Source organism: Rhinoraja longicauda, chromosome 26 (genome assembly GCF_053455715.1).
Source record: "Rhinoraja longicauda isolate Sanriku21f chromosome 26, sRhiLon1.1, whole genome shotgun sequence".
In the NCBI taxonomy this organism is placed as follows: domain Eukaryota; kingdom Metazoa; phylum Chordata; class Chondrichthyes; order Rajiformes; family Arhynchobatidae; genus Rhinoraja; species Rhinoraja longicauda.
This window is the reverse complement of record NC_135978.1, coordinates 3,045,980-3,069,916: the sequence shown is the minus strand read 5'-3', so window position 1 is coordinate 3,069,916 and position 23,937 is coordinate 3,045,980. Positions and strand designations below refer to the sequence as shown.

The window sequence follows — 23,937 nt, the reverse complement described above, 5'->3', positions numbered from 1 at the left end:
TTTTAGGATGTGGAAACGGAGCACCCGGAAGAAACCCACGCAGTCATAGGCAGAACGTGCAAGCATCGCACAGATAGCACCCGAGGTCAGGATCGAACCCGAGTCTCTGGCGCTGCGGGGCAGCGATTCTACCAGCTGCGCCACCCTATTTAATTTAATACACCAATATAACGTCGCATACAAGAAGATGCCACAAACAATGGCATTCTGCGGACCACCCAAGACCACGTGAGAGTTGAGAGCCGGTGCAGAAATTGTTTATTTTTTCAAAGAAAATATCTATTAATGTCACCGAAGTGCTTGCACCTGTCAGCACTTTCATGGTGTAAGCAGATTTTCATCGTTCATGCGTTAAGCGGTCAGGGTCAGCAGTTGTGAAAATATGATCGCACACATGGAACCCGTCTGCTCCCCTGTTTCAACCAGACACCAGGCACAGGGTGCAACCTATTAATGTAAATGACAAGTCAGAGCAGAGGAACCATGAACCAAGTACAGCCTAACCTTGAGGGGACTCTGCACTGACACAGACGGATGCTCAGGACTGTCAGCGGTGCAATTTCTTTGATATTTAGTGGTGTTCCTTTTATCAGCTTTTCCTTTTGAATACACAGCAAGAGTATTTACTATTTTAATGGCTTTGTAGAATCACTACAGGAAGATTAAACTCAGCAGATTAATAAAATGCATTCACTGAAGAGAAATGCTGCCACTGCTAATATTAAATATACAACAGACACCCATCTGGGTCCATAAGACCATCATAAGACATAGGAGCAGAATTAGGCCATTCAGCCCATCAAGTCTGCTCCATCATTCCATCTATTTTTCCCTTTCAACCCCATTTTCCTGCCTTCTCCATATAACCGCACACCTTTACCAATCAAGAAGCTATCAATAGTTGTTTTAAAAATACCCAGTGACTTGCCTTCCACCACTGTCTGTGGCTATCAATTCCACAGATTCAGCACCGTCTGGCGAAATAAATTCTTTCTCATCTCCATTCTATTTAATTCTGAGGCTGTGCCTTCTGGTCCTGGACTCTTCCACTACTGGAAACATCTTCTCCACATCTACTCTCACCAGGCCTTTCATCATTCGAGGTCAGAGGTATCCTTTTAGATTTTAGAACTACGGACAATTTTATTTTTTTGTTGAGGTGGAATTCAAGAGCGTTTTCCTCCCATACATTTGTTCGGATGGTGCTGCCTGAAACAAATCTGTTGCTGCATTTAAAAGTTGTAAATGATTGCAGTAATCACTAAAATATTATTATTTTCTACCAATGTAATTTCCACATGGAGCAAAGCACATGGGAAAATTCATTTTGAGCGGTGGCCCATTTCCCCACCAGTTTGAAATGCGCATGTTTATCATCTCACCAACCTCAACTTCAATATTCAGTAGCAGAATGACTTTTGTGATGCATATGGATTTATGAAAAAGCAGCACAAACAAAACACAAGAACACAAGAAAATAGGAGCAGGAGTAGGCCAACCGGCCCCTCGAGCCCGCTCCGCCATTCAATACGATCATGGCTGATCCTACCCCAACCCCCTTCCCACTATCGCCCTTCTTCCCACCCAAAAGAACCGTGTGATCTCCTGGCAAAAGATGGCATCGAAGCTGTATAAAACTCTGGTTAGGCAACAAATGGATAGGAAAGGTTTTAGAGAGATATTAGCCAAATGTAGGCACATAGGACAAGCACAGTGTGCCAACTTGATAAGCGTGGGCAAGTTGGGCCAAAGGTCATGTTCCCATGCTGGATGACTTTGACTCAATGTATAACAAGAAACACCCTTAGAAATGGAAAAAATTAGTCTTGGGTGTTATTTTGCATTAATGATTTGGATTATGTTGCTGTAGGGATTGTGCTGGTCATTTCCATGTTGTTGAGAACAGCATTAGCTGTTTTCACGTGAGTTTGATCATCACGTGCTGACTGATTAGCACGCAGGCTTCTCACTGTACCTCGGTACACGTGACAATAAACTAAACTCAAACTCACAACTCAACATCATGGAAATGACCAGCACAATCTATAACTTCTGACACATTCCAAATCATTCCGACACCTAATCCAAATCCTTAATGCAAAATAACACCCAAGACTAATTTCTCCCATTTCTAAGGTTTTTTTGTTAATAACAGTTGGAACTGCAGAATAAGATGCTAATCTTGGTACAACATAACAAATGCTGGAGGAACTCAGCAGGTCAGATAGCATCTGTGGAGGGATTGGCAGCCAATGTTTAGAGTTGAGACCCTCCTTCCAACTGACGGAGTAAGAGAGAGAAAACGAGAAGAATAGAGTGCAAAGCCTGACAAGTGGGGAGAAGGCAGAATGTGGTTGATGGAAAGATACATCAGCTCTGACTGAATGGTGGAGTGAACTCAATAGTCGAACGGCCTAATTCTGCTCCTGTGACTTATGAGACAAGGGCTAGAGGTGAAAAGGAGACAAAAGGATGTCAGATAAGGAGAGAAGATGAGGAGTGAAAGCCGGAAGGAGGGATATGCTTGGAAGGCGACCGACATAGGGAAAGGGAAAGAGGGAAGGCCAGATAAAAGGAAAGGGGTGACTTGGTAATGGGAGATGAGTGTGTGAAGGAGGGGAAAGAGGTATGGTGACTGGGGTGGGTTTGGTGAGACATGGGAGTGCAAAGGATGGGTATGGGAAAGAGAGGGGGTGTAGGCAGTATAACTTGAAATTGCGAATTCAATCCAGCGCCTGCTGTTTCTTGTGTCGGCTGACAATGGGTTTCGTAAACCAGCAGGCCTGTCCCATAACCCAAACCTTCACTGAGTCCTAGAATCTCAAGTACACACAAAGGAAATGATAGAGTTGGTGCAAAGACCGAATCCTATTTTGTATTCATGCCACTTTATTTTCTCTCTTAAATTAACAGAAGCAATTTCACTCCCAAAATGCCAGTGTGTTTTGTAGCCCAAGGCTTTTTTTGTTTCACGTGTGGTACCACAGTTGCTCGGTTCTTTCCATTTCATACTATTTAAGGCAGTCATTCTGAACCCGTTACCAGGCTGCAAACTGCTACGAGCCCAGTGGATTTGAAAGAATTGAGAAAGTACGTGGTTTCAGTGGATGCCTTTCTTTATTTCCCATCCCCTCCCACCATCCCCCACTACAGATTTCTGTGCGTTCTGCCAATGACCCCATAGCTGATTAATAGAAATTATGCTGCCTGAAGGTTATTGCATACATCTCAGTATTCCTACAGTGACTAACGGCTGCCCTATAAAACCTTCCAAGACAGCAAAGAGTGTCCCTGTCACAGTACGTGCATGCTGTTGCTGTTTAATAGCAATAGTCTGGAATTTGACCTCTCTTTACTGCTAACTTATCTCACCTCTGGTTAGCAATTCAAATAGTAATGGAGTTTAGCACAATGGAGACAAAAGCCTTTTCGAGATGAAAACGAAATAATTTCAGACACACTAGGATACAGAGAATGTGTGCGAAAACACAACAAAAGGCATTTAAGAGGCATTTAGATAGGCACATGGTATGCAGGGAAATGGAGGAGTGGTGATCATGTGTAGACTTTCAGGCGGCACGGTGGCGCAGCGATAGAGTTGCTGCCTTCCAGCGCCGGAGACTCGGGTTCGATCCTGACTACGGGTGCTGTCTGTATGGAATTTGTACGTCCTCCCCGTGACCTGCGTGGGTTTTCTCCGAGATCTTCGGATTCCTCCCACATTCCAAAGACGTACAGGTTTAGGCTAATTGGCTTGGTAACATTGTAAATTGTACCTCGTATGTGTTGGATAGTGTTAGCGTGTGGGAATCGCTGGTCGATGCGAACTTGGTGGGCCGAAGGGCCTGTTTCCGTGCTGCATCTCTAAACTAAACTAAACTGAACTAGACAGGTTGGTTTATCTTGGCATCATGTTTGGCACAGACATGGTGGGCCCCTAAGACCTGTTCCTGTGCAGTAGTGTTCCATGTTTTATTTGCCGACAGTTTGATGATTTTGCCTCTTTGGTTCTTATCCTTTTATCTCTTCCTCAGCCCAAGATGCTGACTAGCTGCAGTTTCAAATTAGCATTTGGTACCTCAGTCATGTTAATATCTTTTGACGTGTACGCTGGCAAGGTTTCAGCACTTGATTATGTGTGGCTCATGGAAGGCGACCGCGGTGGACCTAATACTGTCTGCGGCCGATATTCCCGACAGAAGTCCAGGTTTTCCAAGGAAGAGGACATTAAATCAGAGAGTTGGATAACCAATTCTTTCCAGCTTTCTGAGCAGTGAGTACTAACTGTAATGACCCAAGTTAGAGCTCTGAACACAACCAGCAAACCCAGCAGAAACCAAGGAAAGTAACCATTAACGTTTCAGATCGCTGATTTTTCAAAGTTCAAAATTGTTAATCGTTTCACTCTCCACCGATGCTGCCCGACGTGCTGTGTATTTGCATAATTTTGTTTTTGATTCTGATTTCCAGCATGAGGTTTCACATCAAGGAGAGAATGTCTGACATGTTGGACACAAATCACATCAATATTATGCAGTAAAATATAGGAAACTAAAGGAATATAAAGTTTACTAGCTGAATGAAGTGCTGGTTTCACATCACATTTAGATTTGGTGATGCTTTTGGGTAATTTAAAAAACAGGTTTATCACCATGACAGGCAATCATTAGATTCAAAATTCTTTAGCAACTTTTGTTTTTCTGTTACCTACCTCCCACACAATAGATTGTACTAAATGGTTTTGTGTCGGAAACAGGCCCTTCAGCCCAAACTTGCCCATTCCAATGAAGCTGCCCCATCTACACTAGTCCCATCTGCCCACGTTTGGCCTATATCCCTCTGAACCTTTCCTATCCATGTGCCTGTCCAAATGTATTTTAAAAATTGCTATAGTAAACTGTAAGGAAATATAAAGAAAATGTACAGTGCTTAAAAAATATATATTTCAGAAACATTTCTGACTGATATTGTTTGACCTTTAAGAAAATCAGGAACATAAGTGGTAGAGTTGATGCCTCAGAATGCCAGAGACCCGGGTTCCATCCTGACTACAGGTGCTGTCTGCACGGAGTTTGTACGTTCTCCCTGTGACCGCGTGGGTTTTATCCGGGTGCATCGGCTTCCTCCCACATTCCAAAACATGTGGGTTCGTAGGTTAATTGGCTTCTGTAAATTGTCTCTAGTGTGTGGGATATAACTGGTATACGGGTGATTGCTGGTGGGCGCGGACTCGGTGGGCCGAAGGGCCTGTTTCCCACACTGTATTTCCAAACCTAAAGCTGAACAATCAAGTTATAGTTCTCAGATCCAACTACATCGTTCTCCAATGTAAGAACCCTGAAGTTAATATTACTTTAAATAATACGAGCATGACCACCTCACACCCTCCTATCTCTGTATCTCACTTTAATTGAGAGAGCAGTGTACTTTCAGTGCACAGGAGGTTCTATTAAATAGTGATTGAGGAGCATCATCATCACAATCAGTAATTTGAAGGCTGCGGACACGAGTAAGTGAGCAGAAATTTTAGACAGAGGGGGTCATTTGTGACGGCACTTTCAGGACTGATTATCTGCTAGTATGGAGGATTGTTCATTCCGTGTTGGGAAATGACAAGGCATACTTTCTGTGAATGGGTAGTTACTCTACAGTCATGTAGCTTTACGAGTGAGTATCAATGATCACGGGCTTTAAACACTGTGAAGACTTCAGGTGTCAATTTTAATCTGATTGGGGCTTCTGAGAAATGTTGCAGCAGCACCTGTTAAAAAAAAAAAACAAACCTTAAACAATTTCGTGTTTAAGCATGTTCTCCCTGAGGGTCTCCTCTCACATGCTGATACTTCATTGTCACATGTTTCTTTTGTTTTGTATACAATCTAGTAAAATCATACTATCATAAATAAGCACAAAAGTGCAACGATTGTAGTGTAATAGTGGACTTCACCGAGACGGTACACAAAGAGTCGCCACGTTTCTGACGCCCACACCATTTTAAAGTTCTTAATAGTGCAGTCTTATCTTAGCCTTAAAGGCCCGTTATCCTGGCGGCACCGATCGTCTTCTCTGCCCGCCGCCATCTTGAAAATGGCCCTCTGTCCAGCGTTCACCACCGTCGCCGACTCCCTCCACACTCCTCCTCGATTCTCAGTGTTCGTGGCCGAGCAGAAAACGAGTCTTGGAAACTCCAGGCGGGTTGCCAATTCCACGGTGGGAGAGCCAGGCCTGCTGTTGAGGTATGGCCTCGACTGGCTGGGAGCTTCTGCCATCTCAAAGGCACGCCTTTGTAGGTTAATTGGTCTCCGTAAATTGCTCCTTGCGTGTTGGGAGTGAATCCAAAAGTGGGATAACTTAGAACTGGTGTGAACAGATGATCGATGGTCGGCGAGGACTCAGTGGGCTGAAGGGCATGTTTCCGTGCTGTATATCTGAAACTAAAACTGGGCCAAATGTTCTATCAACTCGGACAAATGAGATCGTAGAGCTGGTGTCTGAAGAAGGGTCTCAATCCGAAACATCACCCATTCATTCTCTCCAGAGATGCTGCTGGCCTGCTGAGTTACGTCCTCCAGCATTTTGTATCTATCTTCGGACAAATGATATATGCACGAACAATAGCGGAGGATTTTCTGCTTTGGTTGACCTTTCCGAATGCGCAGATTTAGTTTTGTTTAGTTTGGAGATACAGTGCGGAAACGGGCCCCTCGGCCCAAGTCCACATCCACCAGCGATCCCCGCACACTTGCACTATCCTACACACATTTACAATTATACCAAGCCAATTAACCTACAATCCTGTATGTCTTTGAAGTATGGGAGGAAACCGGAGCACCCGGAGAAAACCCACGCAGGTCACGGGGAGAACGTACAAACTCCGTACAAACACCCGCCCATAGTATCAAACCCGGGTCTCTGGCGCTGTGAGGCAGCAAATCTACTGCTGTGCCACCCAGTCGTAAAAATGAATGCAAGAAGTAAAAGTAAGATCTATTTTACTTGTGCAATGAAAGGAACTCAAATGAAGCCCAGGCCGGATACGAAGCAGTCAAATGAAAGGCAAGGATTTTGCAATGTCACCAAAGTACTGACTCGATGAATCGTAGAGAAGAGCTTTCATCTCCTCAGCATGGTCACGGCAGCTGGATGTTGTGCAGGAGAAGAACAAGAGGATGCTCTGGCAGCAGAGGGCAGAGAGAAGGCAAACCTCACCTCTCCACAGGCACTGAAGGTACAACACAAACCAGATTTGTATGCTGCATCTCACCTGCTAGAAATGTCTTCGAACACTTCACATACTGTGAATTACTTTGAAATGCAGTTGCATGTGATGGAGACAAACAAAGAAGCCAATTTGTAGCAGTCCTGACCTCAAAAACAGCCAATGAAAGTGTTGATGGTGAAACACTAGCCGGTATATACAAACGGCCACTCTTTGAATAATGTCACTGGATTTCTTCAAAGCAGTTTCAGCTTGATATTTAATTCAAACAACAGCATCTCTTGAAAAGTAACACCTCTTCACCACTAACATCAGCTTACACGAACGAACAAGTTCTGGAATAAGATTGGAACTCATGGCAAGTCTGTGGTCAATTGAGCTAAACATACAATGATCAGATAGATTGGGAGGAGCCGAAAAATAGTCTATGTTTGAACTCAGGCTCATCAGGGCAGCTCTGAATGATGCATTTTATTTGTGTTAAAATTACCTGTTACTATTATCAGCTAATCACAATGCTGAAGCACGGTCGAAGATCAGTACAAACCTCAATTACGTGATATAAGTCTATAAAATTAGGAGAGGCGTAGGTAGTCAGTCAGAACCTTATTATTCCAAATGGAAAAAATTAAATACTGGAGGGCACAGCTTAAAGGTGAGAGGGACAAAGTTTAAAGGAGTCAAGAGTCAACAATGTTTTATTGTCTTAAGTTCCAAACAGAATAATGAAATTGGTCTTTAAGATACCTTTGGATAGGCATATGAATATGCAGGAAATAGAGAGATATGGATTATGAGCAGGCAGGGTAATGGTACAGGTTTTGGCCCTGGCGTCATGTTCAACACACACACTGTGGGTTTAAGAGCCTATTTCTGCGCTGTACTGTTCTATGTTCCATGTCAATTATGTCAACAGGCCCAAGCAGACAAACACATGGCTCATACAAGTCTAGCATTCCATTAAAGAACAAATCCAAGGCCTGGAACTGCAGATCTCCGAGAAAACCCACGCAGGTCACGGGGGAACGTACAAACTCCGTACAGACAGCACCCGTAATCAGGATTGAACCCGGGTCTCTGGCGCTGTGAGGCAGTAGAGCTACTGCTACACCACCATGCTGCCCACGGGTGCTCCGGTTTCGTCCCACATCCCAAAAAAGTACAGGTTTGCAGATTAATGACCTTCTGTGAATTATAAATTGTCCTGAGTGCGTAGGATGGTGTGTTTCCACTAGATGCTCTGGTTTCTTCCCACATCCCAAAGACATGTAGATTAAATAGCCTCTGTAAATCGCCACAAGTGTGTAGGGAGTGAATGAGAAAGTGGGATAACGTAGAACTAGTGTAAATGGGTGATCGATAGTCAGCATGGACTCGGTGGGTTGAAGGGCCTGCTTCGTTGCTGTATCTTTCAATCAATTCTAGTTAATCAATCAATCAAAAAGTAAGCTAACTGCAATGATTTGAAGGTCATTTTTTCCCACACTTCACTGTATGTGGCATGTGTGTTTAGTGAATATTTTGAGGGTAAATACCGCTGGTGAATTTCTTTGGATACCTTGAAGAGGTGACAGACTCCCCAGCGCTCATGTCGTCGAGAGAACGGTGTGGAATGGTTGCCCAGGTAAGTGGAAAAACTGAACGGATTTTAAACGACCTGGGATCGGTACCTGTAATTTCATCAGATTTACCTGGATCAGCACGAGAAACAAACCTTGCCATTGTCATGAAAATATGACTTTGTCAGACAATGTCTATGGGCAAAAAAGAAGATCATGTATCCAAACCTGTGCCATTATTGAAAATCTTTGCTGCATAGCTGAGTCCACAGAATTTCTGACATTTAGAATGGTTAACTGGTTTGTTAGCTGCTTAAGTGTTAAAAGATCATTGTAATGGGCGAGTCATGACTGGCTGGCTTTCTATCACTCATGCTAACAAAACCACGTTGCACAAAATCCATCTCAGCAACATTGGTCACACCTGACATTTTGATTGGCAGTTACTTAAATCTAATAAAACTATTTGCATTTACGATTTGTACCAACAGAGAAGGAGCTTCACAGAGGAAGAAATGAGCACATTTCCTGCCTCCGTGGGAATTAAGAGACAACTGTAAAAGTGATCAAAAAGGTTTTCGATCAGCAAAAGAGGTACAGGAAGATTTCAGAGATGTCCGATAAATGAAGGTGAAGTAGGTAAAAGCTTGACCTGCGGACAAATGAATTGACGGGAAGAAGAAATCAACTGGAAAGCAATGGAGAAAAATAATTCCAAAATGGCAAAAGCTTAAGGTAGAGTCAAACCTGGAAATTGAGCAGATTCGGAATGGGAAAGGTCAGGACTTAAAAAAGTAGTTGTCCCAAGAATGGATAAAGATCCCCTTTTGCAGCTCAAGGAACAGAAGTGTCAAGAGTCGATCACAATCAAGCTGCTGCGCTTAACGCAACATTGGTATTGGAATTGGTTTATTAATGTCACATGTACCGAGGTACAGTGAGATGCTTTTGATTGCGTGCTAACCAATTAAATCAGATCATGCCTGTGTACAATCAAGCCAAACACACAGGTAGTGCAAAGAGCAAAATATCCGAGTGCAGAATATAATTTTACTACCATTCTAGTGTGAACAGTAATAGAGAAAAAGTCCAGCATTTGCAATGAAGAAATTGCTCTCTCCAACTTATGGGAGGATCATTTTGTAGTCTGATAAGTAGTTTGGGAAGAAGTTGTTCCTAAGTCTAGTGGCGCGGGCTTTGAGGCTTTAGTATAGAACAGACAAGAACAGCACAGTACAAGAACAGGCCCTTCGGCCCACTATGTCTGTGCCAAATATGATGCCAAGACCAACACTTAGCTACCTGCACATAACTCGTATTCCTCCATTCCCTGCATATCTATATGCCTATTCAAACATACCTCCTGCCCGATGGGAGAGGGGAGATATCCACGTATTGACTTAGGATATTTTTTAACCAGGGTAAAAGGTGTTTAACTAAATTCCAAACATTGAAGCAGGGAGATGAATTATATCAGAATTATATCACAAACAGACAGATCAAAATAAAGAGAAACAAACTCAAACAAACACCTTGTGTCCTTGACCTTGCCATTTAATATTCAAATACTAAATTCTCATGTTGGATGCAGGAGGCCAAGATAAAGAGACACATGGATATAAGACAAGATAGTGATGCTTGCTCGTCATGGTACTATTCACTATCTGGTCAAATGAAATCTGGTTACCTTGTAGGTCACCTATTGTCAACTCCAATGCACTAACAGTTCACTTACCTAGTGCGCAGATTGATGACTTGACGGGTTCCAGAGGGAACATTTTTAAATTGACACAGTAATAGGAATATTGCACTGTGCCGTCATGATCAGATTCTGCTCTGGAAACAAGACCGTTAAGAAATTTTAATACAATCGCACTAGTCACAGTAGATTGCAAAAACCTCCTGATTTGTCGCGAGATGTCAAACCATGTAAATCACTAGCCTTAAGCAGTACTGCTCCGAGGGAGGAGATGGTTGACATCAAATTATGTGTTGCAGCATCTCCTACTGTAATGGCTTTACAGCTTTTGACGTGGGAGATATCTTGCAAATGTTGACATACTTCCAGACACCACCTGAAAATATTTACGAGGGACTTCTGTGAGCACTGACACACTTTTTTGGGGGGGGGGGGGGGGGGGGCACCACGCAAATCTTCACACCTCCACGGTTCCCCAGAAAAAGGCTGTCACAAGCCTCTGTCTCATCACCTCAAGGACAGCAAGTCACACAAAGAAAATGATGGTTTTGTTCCAAAATATTAAATTTCCATTGCCACAAAACACCGTCAATAAACATGAACAAAATATCTAAAGACCCAGCACAAAGAAAGAAGGTGGGCTGCTTCATGTACTCCCCCAAACTTTACAGAAGCTAAATTGAAAATATAAATAATTCTCTCTTAAAAAGAAAAAAGAGAGCTTTCTTTTTATCTCTAAAATAGTTAGATTGCACTGTGCAAGGAACAATTTAAATTATCTTTTTTAAAAAAAGAAAAGCAGAAGGCAGAATAACTATAAGCAAAAACAGACAGCAAATTTCTCTGTTGTAATCTTTAAGTTCTGCACTTAAAACACAAAATTATATAAATTAAAATTATTTAAAAGAGTAAAGGCTGAACTGCATCAGCATTCAGCGTATCCAAGGTGTGACTGTTTAACAAAGTAAAATAAAAAGCCACCTTTAATATTTAACACCAACCAGACTGATTCAAGTCTGCATCAATCCTTCACAAATAAAATGTATGATTGCATTGAGTTTGACAAAAGCAGGGCGACATATTCATGCCATTCAGCTCACCCGACAACCCCCCTCCTCCCCACCTTTCAGTTTTTATCATTGGAACCAAATTGCAATTTACATGTCACTGCATTCCTTCACTAAAATTTATCCTGTATCATCTAATTCAACAGTCGAGCCATGTTAATTTACCAGTAGGAAGAAAGGGGGGGATGGGGAGGGGAGGGGGAGGGGGGGGGGAGAGAAGAAAAACCTCTGCCTCAGCAAAAGTTTTCATTAAAATTTTAGACAAATGATCTCCTTGTCCTTCTCTCCACTGCCTGGGGCTCCATGCTATTTCTATGCAAATAACAACCTCCGAGTTTATATCCTATTATTTCCACTGGAGCTGTGCCGACATGACCTGAAACGCAAGAGATGGAGCGAGTGATTGCTGGAGTGTGAAAAAAAAATATCGTCAGGAGTCAGAAGCAAGAACAAAAAAAATGCTGGGATAACGTATTTATCTCAAGCTGTATTGAAATTCATTCTGTGTCGGCGATCATGCTCAATCCATCTGCTTTATGTTATCATTTGCATTTCATGCCTTCTGGCTTTGATGTCCTGATACTTTGATGCAGTCTGAGGCGCACATTATCATTATTTCAATTTTCACACAAGCCGACAGGTCAGAGGGATCGAAATGTTGATGTTCCACGTACAGCTGTTTATTGTAAGATGGGATGGAAGGATGTCCATGACACTTTGCCTTCTCTGTTCATTACGCATGCAAGTATTCTAACAGCAAATTAAAGCTGATTCAATGTGAGCAAAATCCATTTCGTTCCTCTCTCTCTTGCCCATATCTCATAGGCAAGGGTTCACAGGGCACCTAAATGAATCTAGGTGTCTTTCGGCAATTTGGTTCTGTAGTTACAGACCACTGACACATAGAAGGTAATGCAGACATAACGTGATTAGGCAACTTCCAGCACTGATCACACGCCACCCCCCTTGATAAAATAATCTGGTCTGCAAATGATAATGGCCAGCTGAAGGCTGCCTGTATTGCACATTAGCTGTCTGTGAATCACCAAACTGAGCAGTGACACAGGCTCAGCCAAGCAGAAAGCGAGTCCTGTCTAAATTCCGGCGGAAAGTGGCACCCTTGACCGTCACTATTCCACATTAATGGGACAGAGGCAAAAACAACACACCGGGCCGCTGAGCATTTCCCTCCGGATTGCCCGCATCGTATTGTGTGCCTCGGAAGGCGTTGTATTTCCAACCAAATCACATTCGCAGCAACCTGTACCCACTGAGTGCACTGTGGTCTGCTAAAGTGGAATAAGAGAGCTTTCTTCTTTAAACAAAAGAAAATGAAGCCTTTGTGCCTTCACTGCCTCCTCATGAAACGCTGGCAATGTTACCGAGCTTGTCCTCATACCTGCCACTCACCAATTTGAAGAGGGGAAAGACATTCCACTTTTTAAAAATAATCTTATTTGTCCTTCTTTCCCACCACTTTCCATCAGAAATCTCCTTGCCTTTGGCACTTTGTATTATAAGTAACATGTCCTCTGTTGTTACCTATCTGATGATAGTAACGGTGGGTGAACTGAACACTGGATCCCAACTCACAGATGTGGGAACATATTACATTTTCAAAGTGCTTTGGTATAGAAGCACTTGAAGGAAAATTATTCCTGAATTAATTCCTTGGTAGCTTATAACCTGACTACGCAGGTTTTTTCCCCCCCATTGTTTGTTCCGGTTGCTTTTTAAAGAAAACATAGCAAACATAATTTTACATCTGAACTAAAGGAAAATATTTGCATTTCCATACACATTCCATGCCCCTTTCAGAATGTCCCAAAGCATTTATAATCAATGATCTACTTTGTGAAGCATGTTCACAGTTGTACTGTAAAATAATGGCAGCTAATTTGCACCGAGCAAGATTTCACTAAATGCAATGTGATATTGACAAAATAATCTTTCTCAGTATCGTTCAATTAGAAATAAATAATGACTGGTAATCAAGATAAACACGTCCTCATTGGACGGGGCATTGAGTCAGGAAGTCATGATACAGAAGGTAGACACAAAACGCTGGAGTAACTCAGCGGGTCAGGGAGCATCTCGGGTCTCGACCTGAAACGTCACCCATTCCTTCTCTTCCGAGATGCTGCCTGACCTGCTGAGTTATTCCAGCATTTTGTATCTACCTTCGATTTAAACCAGCATCTGCAGTTTTTTTCCTAGTCATGATACAGACTTTGGTCAGGACACATTTGGAGTATTGTATGCAGTTCCGGTCGCCCTGAAAGGACATGAAGGGTTTGGAAAGGGTGTAGAGGAAGTTTACCAGAATGATGCCTGGATTAGAGGGCACTAGCTACAGGGAGAGGTCGGACAAACTTGGATTGTTTTCTCTGGAATGTCGGTGGTTGAGGGGAGACCTGATAGAAGTTTATAAAATTATCGGAAGCATGGATAGTATAAGAAAATAACTGCAGATGCTGGTACAAATCGAAGGTATTTATTTCACAAAATGCTGGAGTAACTCAGCAGGTCAGGCAGCATCTCAGGAGAGAAGGAATGGGTGACGTTTCGGGTCGAGACCCTTCTTCAGACAGAAGCATGGATAGAATAGGGTGGAAATGTCAAAGACTAAAAGGCATTGCTTTAAGGTGAGAGGAGTAAAGCTTAAAGGAGATGAGTGGGGGCAAGTTTTTTCCTTAAACATAGGGTGGTTGGTACCTGGAACATGCTGCCTGGGGGGGTGGTGGTGGTGGTGGAGGTGGTGGCAATTACGGTAGTGGAGTTAAAAGAGACTTTTAGATAGGCACACGAATTTGCAGAGAATGTGCCATGTCAAGGCAGATGAGGTTAGTTTATCTTGAACTTGAACTATATTAATGTTTAACATAAAAAAGAGAAAGAAATCATGTCTGGGTATTCATAGATGTAACATCCAATGGTCTGGAAAATCTGGTAGAACAGCAGCACCAAAGTCCCAAGGGTATACAAAGCAAAATCATTTGTACTTTGTCTTTTCTGGACGTCACCCTGGATAATTTCTCACTAATGATGCCAGGATCTAATAAAGATACGAACAGGGAAATTGTTAAAACTATTGCATCTTCTCTAATGTTTTCACGAGAGAGTTAGGTTTAGCTCTTAGGGCTAAAGGAATCTAGGGATATGGGGAAAAAGCAGGAACGGGGTACTGATTTTAGATGATCAGCCATGATTATATTGAATGGTGGTGCTGGCTCAAAGGGCCAAATGGTCTACTCCTGCACCTATTTTTTTCTCTAAATAATCTCCAAATATAAAGCAACTAGTTCAAGGGTAATTTTGGTAGATCCCTTCTTTCACTACCTGCACGTGATCCATATCCCTCCATGACCTGCACGTGATCCATATCTCTCCATGACCTGCACGTGATCCATATCCCTCCATGACCTGCACGTGATCCATATCCCTCCATGACCTGCACGTGATCCATATCCCTCCATTACCTGCACGTGATCCATATCCCTCCATTACCTGCACGTGATCCATATCCCTCCATTACCTACACGTGCCTATCCAAAAGCCTCTTAAATGCCACTATCATATCTACCTTCACCATCACCCCAGACAGAGCCTTCCAGACACCCGCCACCTATGTAAAAAACTTGCCCTGGCATATCCCCTTTAAACTTTGATCTTCTCAACTTAAGCCAATGCTCTTGACTTCACCATTTCCACCCTGGGATAAAGGTTCTGACTGTCGACCCTATCTACCCCACTCAAAATTTCACACATTTCTATCACGTCTTCCCTCAACCTCCGGTGTTCCAGGTAAAACAATCCAGGTCTGTCCAACCTCTCCTATTAGCTAATATCATCTAATCCAGTGTTGTCCAGTTTAGCAAATGCAGTGGTCAAAAACACCAAATCTTGGAAGGAAAGGTCAAGCATAATAATGGTGCATAATTATGATTAAGCACCATAATCATAATGTATTCAATAAATTATAAATGTTTTTCAATTTATTAAACACCATCTAAAACACACAGTTAGTTTCAAAACTCGTTAAAATCAAATGAATGGCTACGTAATGACACATTTAATCCTAAGTGACGATACTGTGGGGTCAGTTAAGGAAATACCCACTGCTCATTCACCACTCTGTCACACAACTCTACGAAGTCACATAATGATCACGTAACGGTAGAGTTGCTGCATCACAGCACCAGAGACCCAGGTTCAATCCTGACTACAGCTGCTCTCTGTACAGAGTTTGTATGTTCTCCCTGTGACCGCGTGGGTTATCTCCAGGTGCTCCGGTTTCCTCCCACATCCCACAGATGTGTGAGTTTGTAAGTTAATTGCCCTCTGTAAATTGCCCCTAGTGTGTAGTGAGCAGATGAGAAAGTGAGACCACATCGAACTGGTGTGAAAGGATGATCGATGGTCAGTATGGACTCGGTGGGCCGAAGAGCCTGTTTCATGCTGTATCTCTAAACTAAACACTATACACAAGAAAGTGGTGGAATGTCTGTAAACTGTATAACTTATCATTGAATTAAAACATCTTAACTTATTTTGTTTATGTGGAATAATGTAAACATCCCATTCTGCAACATCCTCACGTGGCGGCGCCTAACGGCAGCGGCTGACTAGCAGTCTGTCCGTCTTTTTTTTGTTGTGTGTCGGTGTTGGGATGGTTTTTATATATATTTTTTTGGTTGTGTATGTGTGGGAGGGGGTGGTGGTGTGGGTGGGTGTGGGGGGGGGAACTTTTCTCTTCCTCACGGCGCAGGGTGCGGCTCGGCTGCGGGGCCTAACATCGCCCGCTGCGGCTTGGCCGCTGGACTTTACATCCCGGTGCGGCTTGGCCGCTGGACTTTACATCCCGGTGCGGCTTGGCCGCTGGACTTAACACCGCCCGGTGCAGCTCGGCTGCGGGGCTTAACATCGCCCGGTGCAGCTCGGCTGCGGGGCTTTTCATCGCTGGTGCGGCTCGGCTGCGGACTTGACATCGCCCGGTGCGGCTCGACCACGGGACTTAGCTGCGCAAGGTTTGGTCGCGGGCCTTTCATCGCCCGGTTCGGCCGCGAGACGTTTCAGCGCCCGGTGCGGGGACTGTGCGGGTCGGTCGGGGACGAGCTGTCTGTCCGTGGGCGTGGGGAAGAGAGTGGAAGTTTTGTTGCCTCCATCACAGTGAGGGGGTGTTTGGAGTCACTGTGATGGACGTTTGTGTTGGGGTTATGTGTCTTGTGTTCTTTTTTTTTCTATGACTGCTATGTAGTTTCGTTCGGTACTTCGGTACCGAACGACAAATAAAGCTCTGTTATACCTGTTATAGTTGTTCCATGAGCACGTAGAAGTGCTCAAGCTCAAGAGTCAAGCGTGTTTAATTGCAGTTTGTTTGTACCAACAACAGAACAATCAAATTCTTACTTGCAGAAGCAGGTAAATGTAGGTGTGTAAACGCAAAACACACAGATAATATATAATCATCAAAAACTCAAAAAATTAATAATCATAATACTAGTGCAAAAGAAAAAACCTGATTTCTTGGTATAACAACGTTCTTTCTGTGACCGAGTGGGCTTTCTCTGGGATCTCAGGTTTCCTCCCACATTCCAAAGATGTGCAGGTTTAGAGGTTAATTGGCTACTGTTAGTTATACATTGTCCCTGATGTGTTGGATAGTGCTGGTGTATGGTGATCGCTGGTCGGTGCGGACTCAATGGGCCGAATGGCCCCTTTCCGTGCTGCATCTCTAAACTACACTAAATCTCTAAACTAAACTAAATTGCATTCTACTATTTTTATTGTAAACATAGAAAATAGATGAGGGAGGAGGCTGTTTGGCCCTTCGAGCCAGCACCGCCATTCATTGTGATCATGGCTGATCATCCACAATCAGTGCCTGCCTTCTCCCCATATTCCTTGATTCCACTAGCCCCTAGAGCTCTATCTAATTGTATTGCTGTACAACCTACCTTAGAGATTATTAGGAGATGTTTTCATTAAGTAGAGATCTAAAAAACACTGTCTCTCAAAAATCTGAGTTTTGTGCAAATAATTCAAACATTCGAAATAAAAATATTGTATTTCTATTTGTGAAGTCGACACTATATTGGTCTTCGGGTGAAAGCTACAGTGTACAGAGTGTTATCTCGGGAAAGATTGCCAGTGACAGAGATTTATCAATGAGAAGGCTTGATCTTACCTTGTTCAAGGCTCCAGCTCCGGTCAAAATGATGTGCGAGTTTTCCACTTGGATAGTTCTCTGTCCCAGTCTGACAAGGTATGCACCGATACCAATCGCACGGCAAGTGACCTACATCAGACACTGTGATCAGATAACTGTTCTTCCCCACATCCAACGACTTGTCTAATTGAAGGCTTTGAATAGTTGGCACATTGCTCCAAGTAAATTTTGCACTTCGTTTTTTTTAATGCAATAACCATTTGTGCACAGTAAAACCACACAAAGAGTAATGAGAAGCACAGTGGATTACCTGAATTCATTTGAGAAGGTGCAATGTAAGGGTTAAAACAGGTTTTAGCTGGAATGGGGATATCTGCTAACAGTTAGGCCTTTCCGAGGCCAAAGGCTCGTTGGTGGGCGGAGCCCGCACGAAGGCGTGGTTGGCGGTACGGGGAGGCAGCAGCTGGAAGCGAGGAGTGGGCCGGAAGGAGGGAGAACCGGGGTAATGCCACCAACGCCTTCAAGGTCAGCTGCAGGAGGCGGCCCCAGCACACAAAGATGGCCAGGCGAGGAGAGGAGAGGGAGGTTGGTTCATGGGCCGAGTTGAAGGTGGCGGAGAGAGGGCCTGCACGTACCTGGGGCTCGCCTGGATCAGGAACCGCTCCGGTAGACCGAGCGCACGCGGGCAGATCGGACTTTGGAAATGGCGTCAAAACATGGCAGCGACACAATTGTAAACATGCAAAAGAATTTCCCTGTGCAGTTGCCCATGTGACAAATAAAGCACCAGTGACCATTGAATCAAGCAGTCTCGGAGAAAAACAATTAGCTGCTTCGTAAAATAATTGGGCTCACTTGGAAGAACTAGTAAATCCCAAGGGGAAAAAAAAGACAGAGTGCTGGAGTAACTCAGCGGGTCAGGCAGCATGGATATGTGCCATTTCGGGTCGGGGCCTTTCTTCAGATTGATTGTGGGAGGGGGAAGAAAGCTGGAAGGAGACCGCACGACCTCAAATCATGCAGCATTTTTGGGGCAGCACAATGGCGCAGCGGTAGACCTGCTGCCTTGCAGCGCTAGAGACCCGGGTTCAATCCTGTCTACAGGTGCTTTCTATACAGAGTTTGTTTGTTCTCCCTGTGACCCTGCGGGTTTCTTCCGGGTGCTCCAGTTTTCCTCCCACATTCCAAAGACGTGCAGGTTTGCAGGTTGATTGGCTTCTGTAAATTGTCCCTAGTGTGTAGGATAGAACTAGTGTATGGGTGATTGCCGGTCAGCGCGGACTCAGTGGGCGGAAGAGACTGTTTCCACGCTATTTCTCTAAACTAAACTAAATCAAGGATACATAGTAATAATACAAGACAAACGTTTATTCCTTGAGATATTTGAGATTAGTTCAATCCTGATTTAATTTAAAAACATCATATTCCCATCACAGGCAGAGCCCATCAGCACTTTTCATCCAATTGCATCTCCATTGATGAGGTGTTCAAATCCAAGAAGTGTGAATTGAAGTGATCAACCACCTGATTTCATTCTGACCAAACCCAAACCAACACCCAGCAACACAGATACATATTCTTTGACAAGACTTTCAGAGACATACCAAATTCATGGTGATAATTTTGTCGTAAGCCAAGGATGATTCTCCTGCTATCATTCCTGATCCTCGAAGGTTTTCAACCCCCAGGCCCTCTTCTTTTCCAATGATGTCTGTTATTTTATACCTATGGAACAAGAAGCCATTATCACCTTCAGATGGCATTAGCCAGGAACCTGCAGAAACAAAGAACTGCAGATGCAGGTTTATACCAAAGACAGACACAAAGTGCTGGAGTAATTCAGTGGGTCAGGCAGCATCACTGGAGAAAAAGGACAGGTGACGTCTCGGGTCTTGACTCTTCTTCAGACTTCGATAGGGGAAGGAATCAATAGGAACCCAGGGGGGGGGGGGAGTTTTTAACACAGAGGGAGGCAGATATACAGAACGAGCTGCCAGGGGAGGAAGTTGAAGCAGGTATTATAACAACATTTATAAGACATTTGGACATGGATTGGGAAGAGATCGGAGCAGTCTTGAACCACTATCTACCTCATTGAAGACCCTCAGACTATCTTTGATCAGACTTTACTGGACTTTACCTTGCACTCAGTTATTTACATTATTTCCGTTATCATGTATCTGTACACTGTGGATGGCTCGATGGTGATTATGTTTGGCCTTTCCACTGACTGGTTAGCATGCAAAAAAGCTTTTCACTGTACCTCGGTACACGTGACAATAAACTAAACTCTAATACAAACTAGAGGGACATGGGCCAAACACGAGCTGGTGGGACTAGTCTAGACGCGACATCTTGGTCGGCAAGGGCAAGTTGGGCTGCTTCTGTGCTGTATGACTCTATGACATTGTTAAGTCGATTACTAACACCTATCCTTCCTGGTGATATGGTGAGCAGGACTTAATGAGGCTCCTTTGGTTCAATGCCAGCAGAAACACTCAGATTGAGTGAATTAAAATTAGTGAACTGTTCAACTACAACGGTATTTTCCTCTATCCAATATTCAATAAAATACCAGGCAGCAAGTTTCGACTCTGCCAGATAGAGTCCTCTTCCTCGGTATAAATTCCTACACCACCTTGCTGTGAACCTTTCCACAAGGGAGGCAAACAGCAAGATGGAATGAAAGCTACAGCCTGTCAATCTGGAATACTGCACGCTGGATAAGATGCACCAAAGAAAGATCCTTGCTGAGGAAATGTGAAATCTGCATATATGAGGAATAACCACAATATAAAATTGTACAATCCTCTGTAGATATTTTAAATCAACTATCAATTGATTTGCAAAGCCTCAGCCACCTCTTTAGGTTTTCATTACCCCCAGATTCAGGGACAATTTTTTCCCAGTCGTTATCAGGCAATTGAACCATCCTATCACCAACTACAGAGTGGTCCTGAGCTACGGTGTGCCTCATTGGGGACTCCCGGACTATCTTTAGTCAGACTTTATCTTGCACTAAACGTTATTTCCTTTATCCTATATCTCTGCGGTGTGGATGGCTTGATTGTAATCATGTACAGTCTTTCCACTGACTGGACAGAACGCTCCAAAAAAGCTTTTCACTGTACCTCGGTATAAACTAAATTAATACCAGAGGTGTATTTGGAAAAGCAGCAACATCAAAATTGTATTAAGTGCTTTTTCACAGATGGAAGTGGAAAGAATACATCTGATACTACACGTCAATGCAGTCTTTGTTACTTCAATGTCACAGTGAAGCTTACCTTGATTCCCCTTCATCCTCAACGTGTTCACAGTGGACAGAGTTCAGTGCACTGACCTTCTTGTAGTCCTGTGGTGTGAGGTACAGGTACTTGTATCCCTGCAGATACACAAGACAATGAGCACTTCTGAACAATAAACCAGTGCAGCCCAGACTCACAGCTGATATTCATGATTGCAGAGCAGCCTCTAGCTGCAAAGTTTCTACTTACAAACACAGGTTTCTCATCGTTTTTTTTCCATTTGAATTATGAAAGTATATACATGCTACTATTAGGCTTTTGAAGTTTTTAAATAAAACATGCAAAGTAACAATCAAAGATTAAAAAGACAGTAGTGTTTGTAGAGTCCCATGAAATTGGTTGTCATATTTACTCAAACGATCACAACAAAGTGGTTAATTAATTGATTGATTGAAAGATACAGCATGGAAACAGGCTCTTTGGCCCACTGAGTCCTCACTGACCATCGATCACCCCTTCACTTGAGATCTATGTTATCACACTTTCGCATCCAGTGCCTACACACCAGGGGTAATTTTACAAATGCCAATTAACCAACATACCCGCACGTCTTTGGGATGATGGAAGGAATTGGAGCATCAGGAGGAAACCCGCAGTCAAAGAGAGAATGTGCATACTCACACAGACAACACCCGATGACAGGATCGAACCCATGTCTCTGGCGCTATTTGGCAGCAGCTCTATGTGCTGTGCCACTGTTCACACCACTTCTCTCGAAACATCTCAGTGGATATCCTGATAAACTATCCCAATAAATTTACAAGTAAAAATGTCAAATTAATTCTAGGTGTTTAGCGATTTGAGTACAACTAGCTAAAATGTGCAATGCATTGTGAACCAGTGCTCTCTATACATGTTCACAGATAGCAGGGTGGCACGGTAGAGTTGCTGCCTTTCAGCGCCAGACACCCTGGTTCCATCCTGATTACTGGTGCTGTCTGTACAGAGTTTGCACCCCGACAGTGTACCCCAACCCCCAACAGCGCGCCTTCACAGCACACCCCAACGGTACACTCGGACAGTGTACCCCGACTGTGCGCTCCGACAGTGTACTCCTCCAGTGCACCCCTCCAGTGCACTCCGACAGTGCACTCCGACAGTGTACTCCTCCAGTGCACCCCTCCAGTGCACTCCGACAGTGCACTCCGACAGTATACCCCATCAGTGCACATCAACAGTATACCTCTACAGTGCACTCCGAGTGTACCCCTACAGTGTGCCTCGACAGTGTACCCTAACTGGGCACCCCAATGGTGTGCCCCAACAGTGCACCCTTCTCGTGCTCTGACAGTACACCCTGACCTCCAACAGTGCACTCCAACATTGCTGGCCACCACAAGGCCTTTTGAGTAGATGTTTTAAAACAATCTGAAACATTCCACCAAGCCCGATATTGCAGTGAGAATATCACTGCTAGCATTTCAGCAGTGATACAGCTGGAGGAAATTCATTGATTTGAACACCATAACAGGTTGAGCCAAGTACAACTCTACCCGTCAGCCATAGTTACCTATTCCAGGCTCACACCTACCTTGTACGGGTCAGCAGCATCTTCCCAGGCCACGTGAAACATGTGCCGGATTTCTTCCGCCAGTCCTATCCTCGCTCCACTGTTTGCCGCTATGTAAATGCGCGGGATGCCTTTGGTCCGAGCAAACTCAGAAGCTCTGAGAAACAAGAAGTCCTCCTGCGGCCCAAAGGACCCGATCTTGTGAGTGATGTCGTTGCTGATGACGATGATGTCGCGGCCTTCCGAGCATTCTGGTGACTTTAGGTGCATCATCCAGGCCACCATACCAATCTGGGGAAGAAATGATCAATGGCAAACTTTGTGGATAGACACAGAGTGCTGCAGTAACTCAGCGGGTCAGGAGTAAACGGATGGGTGACGCTATGGGTCACAAGCCTTTCTCAGACTAGAAATATACCACGTTAGCTAATGTTCCCAGAGGTATTAAACGGCAGCACGGTGGCGCTGTGGTAGAGTTGCTGCCTCACAGCGCCAGAGATCCAGGTTCCATCCTGACTACTGGTGCTGTCTGTACAGAGTTTGTACGTACTCCCCTCCGAGTGCTCCAGTTTCCTTGCACACTCCAGTGACCTGCAGGTATCAAGGTTAAATGGCTTCTGTAAATTGTCCTTAGGGTGTAGAATAGAACTATGGAGAATCGTTGGTTGGTGCCGACTCGGTGGGCCGAAGGGCCTGTTTCCACACTGTATCTCTAAACTAAACTAAACACAAGAATAAAATGAAACTGCAGGTAATTCAACCTTTAGTGGGGTGATGTGCCACCTAGAGGAACAATAAAAAGGTGCAGCTGGAAAATGCGTGGCCTTATATCAAAGTATTAATCGGCCACTGTTAATCTCACTTAATTCCTGTGCATTTTTGTAACAGCATGCACCAGTACGGCATACCGGCTCCTCAAAAGTTAAAAACTAGATTTTCACATTTTTAGAGTGTTATTTTTCAATGTTTAAACGTTTATTTGAGTTTTACTTTTTAGTTATTGGTTTAGTTAAGTTTAGAGATACAGCGCGGTAACAGGCCCTTCAGTCCACCGAGTCCGCACTGACCAGCGATCCCCGCACACTAACACTACCCTACACACACTTGGGCCAATTTAACATTTACACCAAGCCAATTAACCCACAAACCTGTACGTCTTTGGAGTGTGGGAGGAAACCGAAGATCTCGGGAAAAACGCGCACTGGTCACGGCGAGAACGTCCAAACTCCATGCAGACAGCACCCGTAGTCAGGATCGAACCCGGGTCTCTGGCGCTGCAAGGCACTAGCTCTACAGCTATGCCACCGTGCTGCCCTAATTCATTTATGAAATTAGAAGTTGGCTTGTCACAAAACCAAAACAGAATATGATTGGGAGCGTATTGGTGCAAGGAAAATCTTGATAAA

General features: G+C 43.9%; 1 protein-coding gene across 2 annotated transcripts in view; it reads right to left on the bottom strand.

The window, feature by feature from the left end:
* Positions 1-23,937, bottom strand: part of acaca (acetyl-CoA carboxylase alpha) — a 222,738-nt gene that overhangs the window by 65,011 nt on the left and 133,790 nt on the right. For both annotated transcript variants that reach the window (XM_078422758.1, XM_078422759.1), the window contains exons 41-44: positions 22,553-22,822; positions 21,001-21,098; positions 19,318-19,438; positions 17,732-17,842 (exon numbers count right to left, since the gene is read on the bottom strand). In XM_078422758.1, the coding sequence (XP_078278884.1) occupies positions 17,732-17,842; positions 19,318-19,438; positions 21,001-21,098; positions 22,553-22,822 (600 nt within the window). The remainder of the gene's footprint in view (positions 1-17,731; positions 17,843-19,317; positions 19,439-21,000; positions 21,099-22,552; positions 22,823-23,937) is intronic.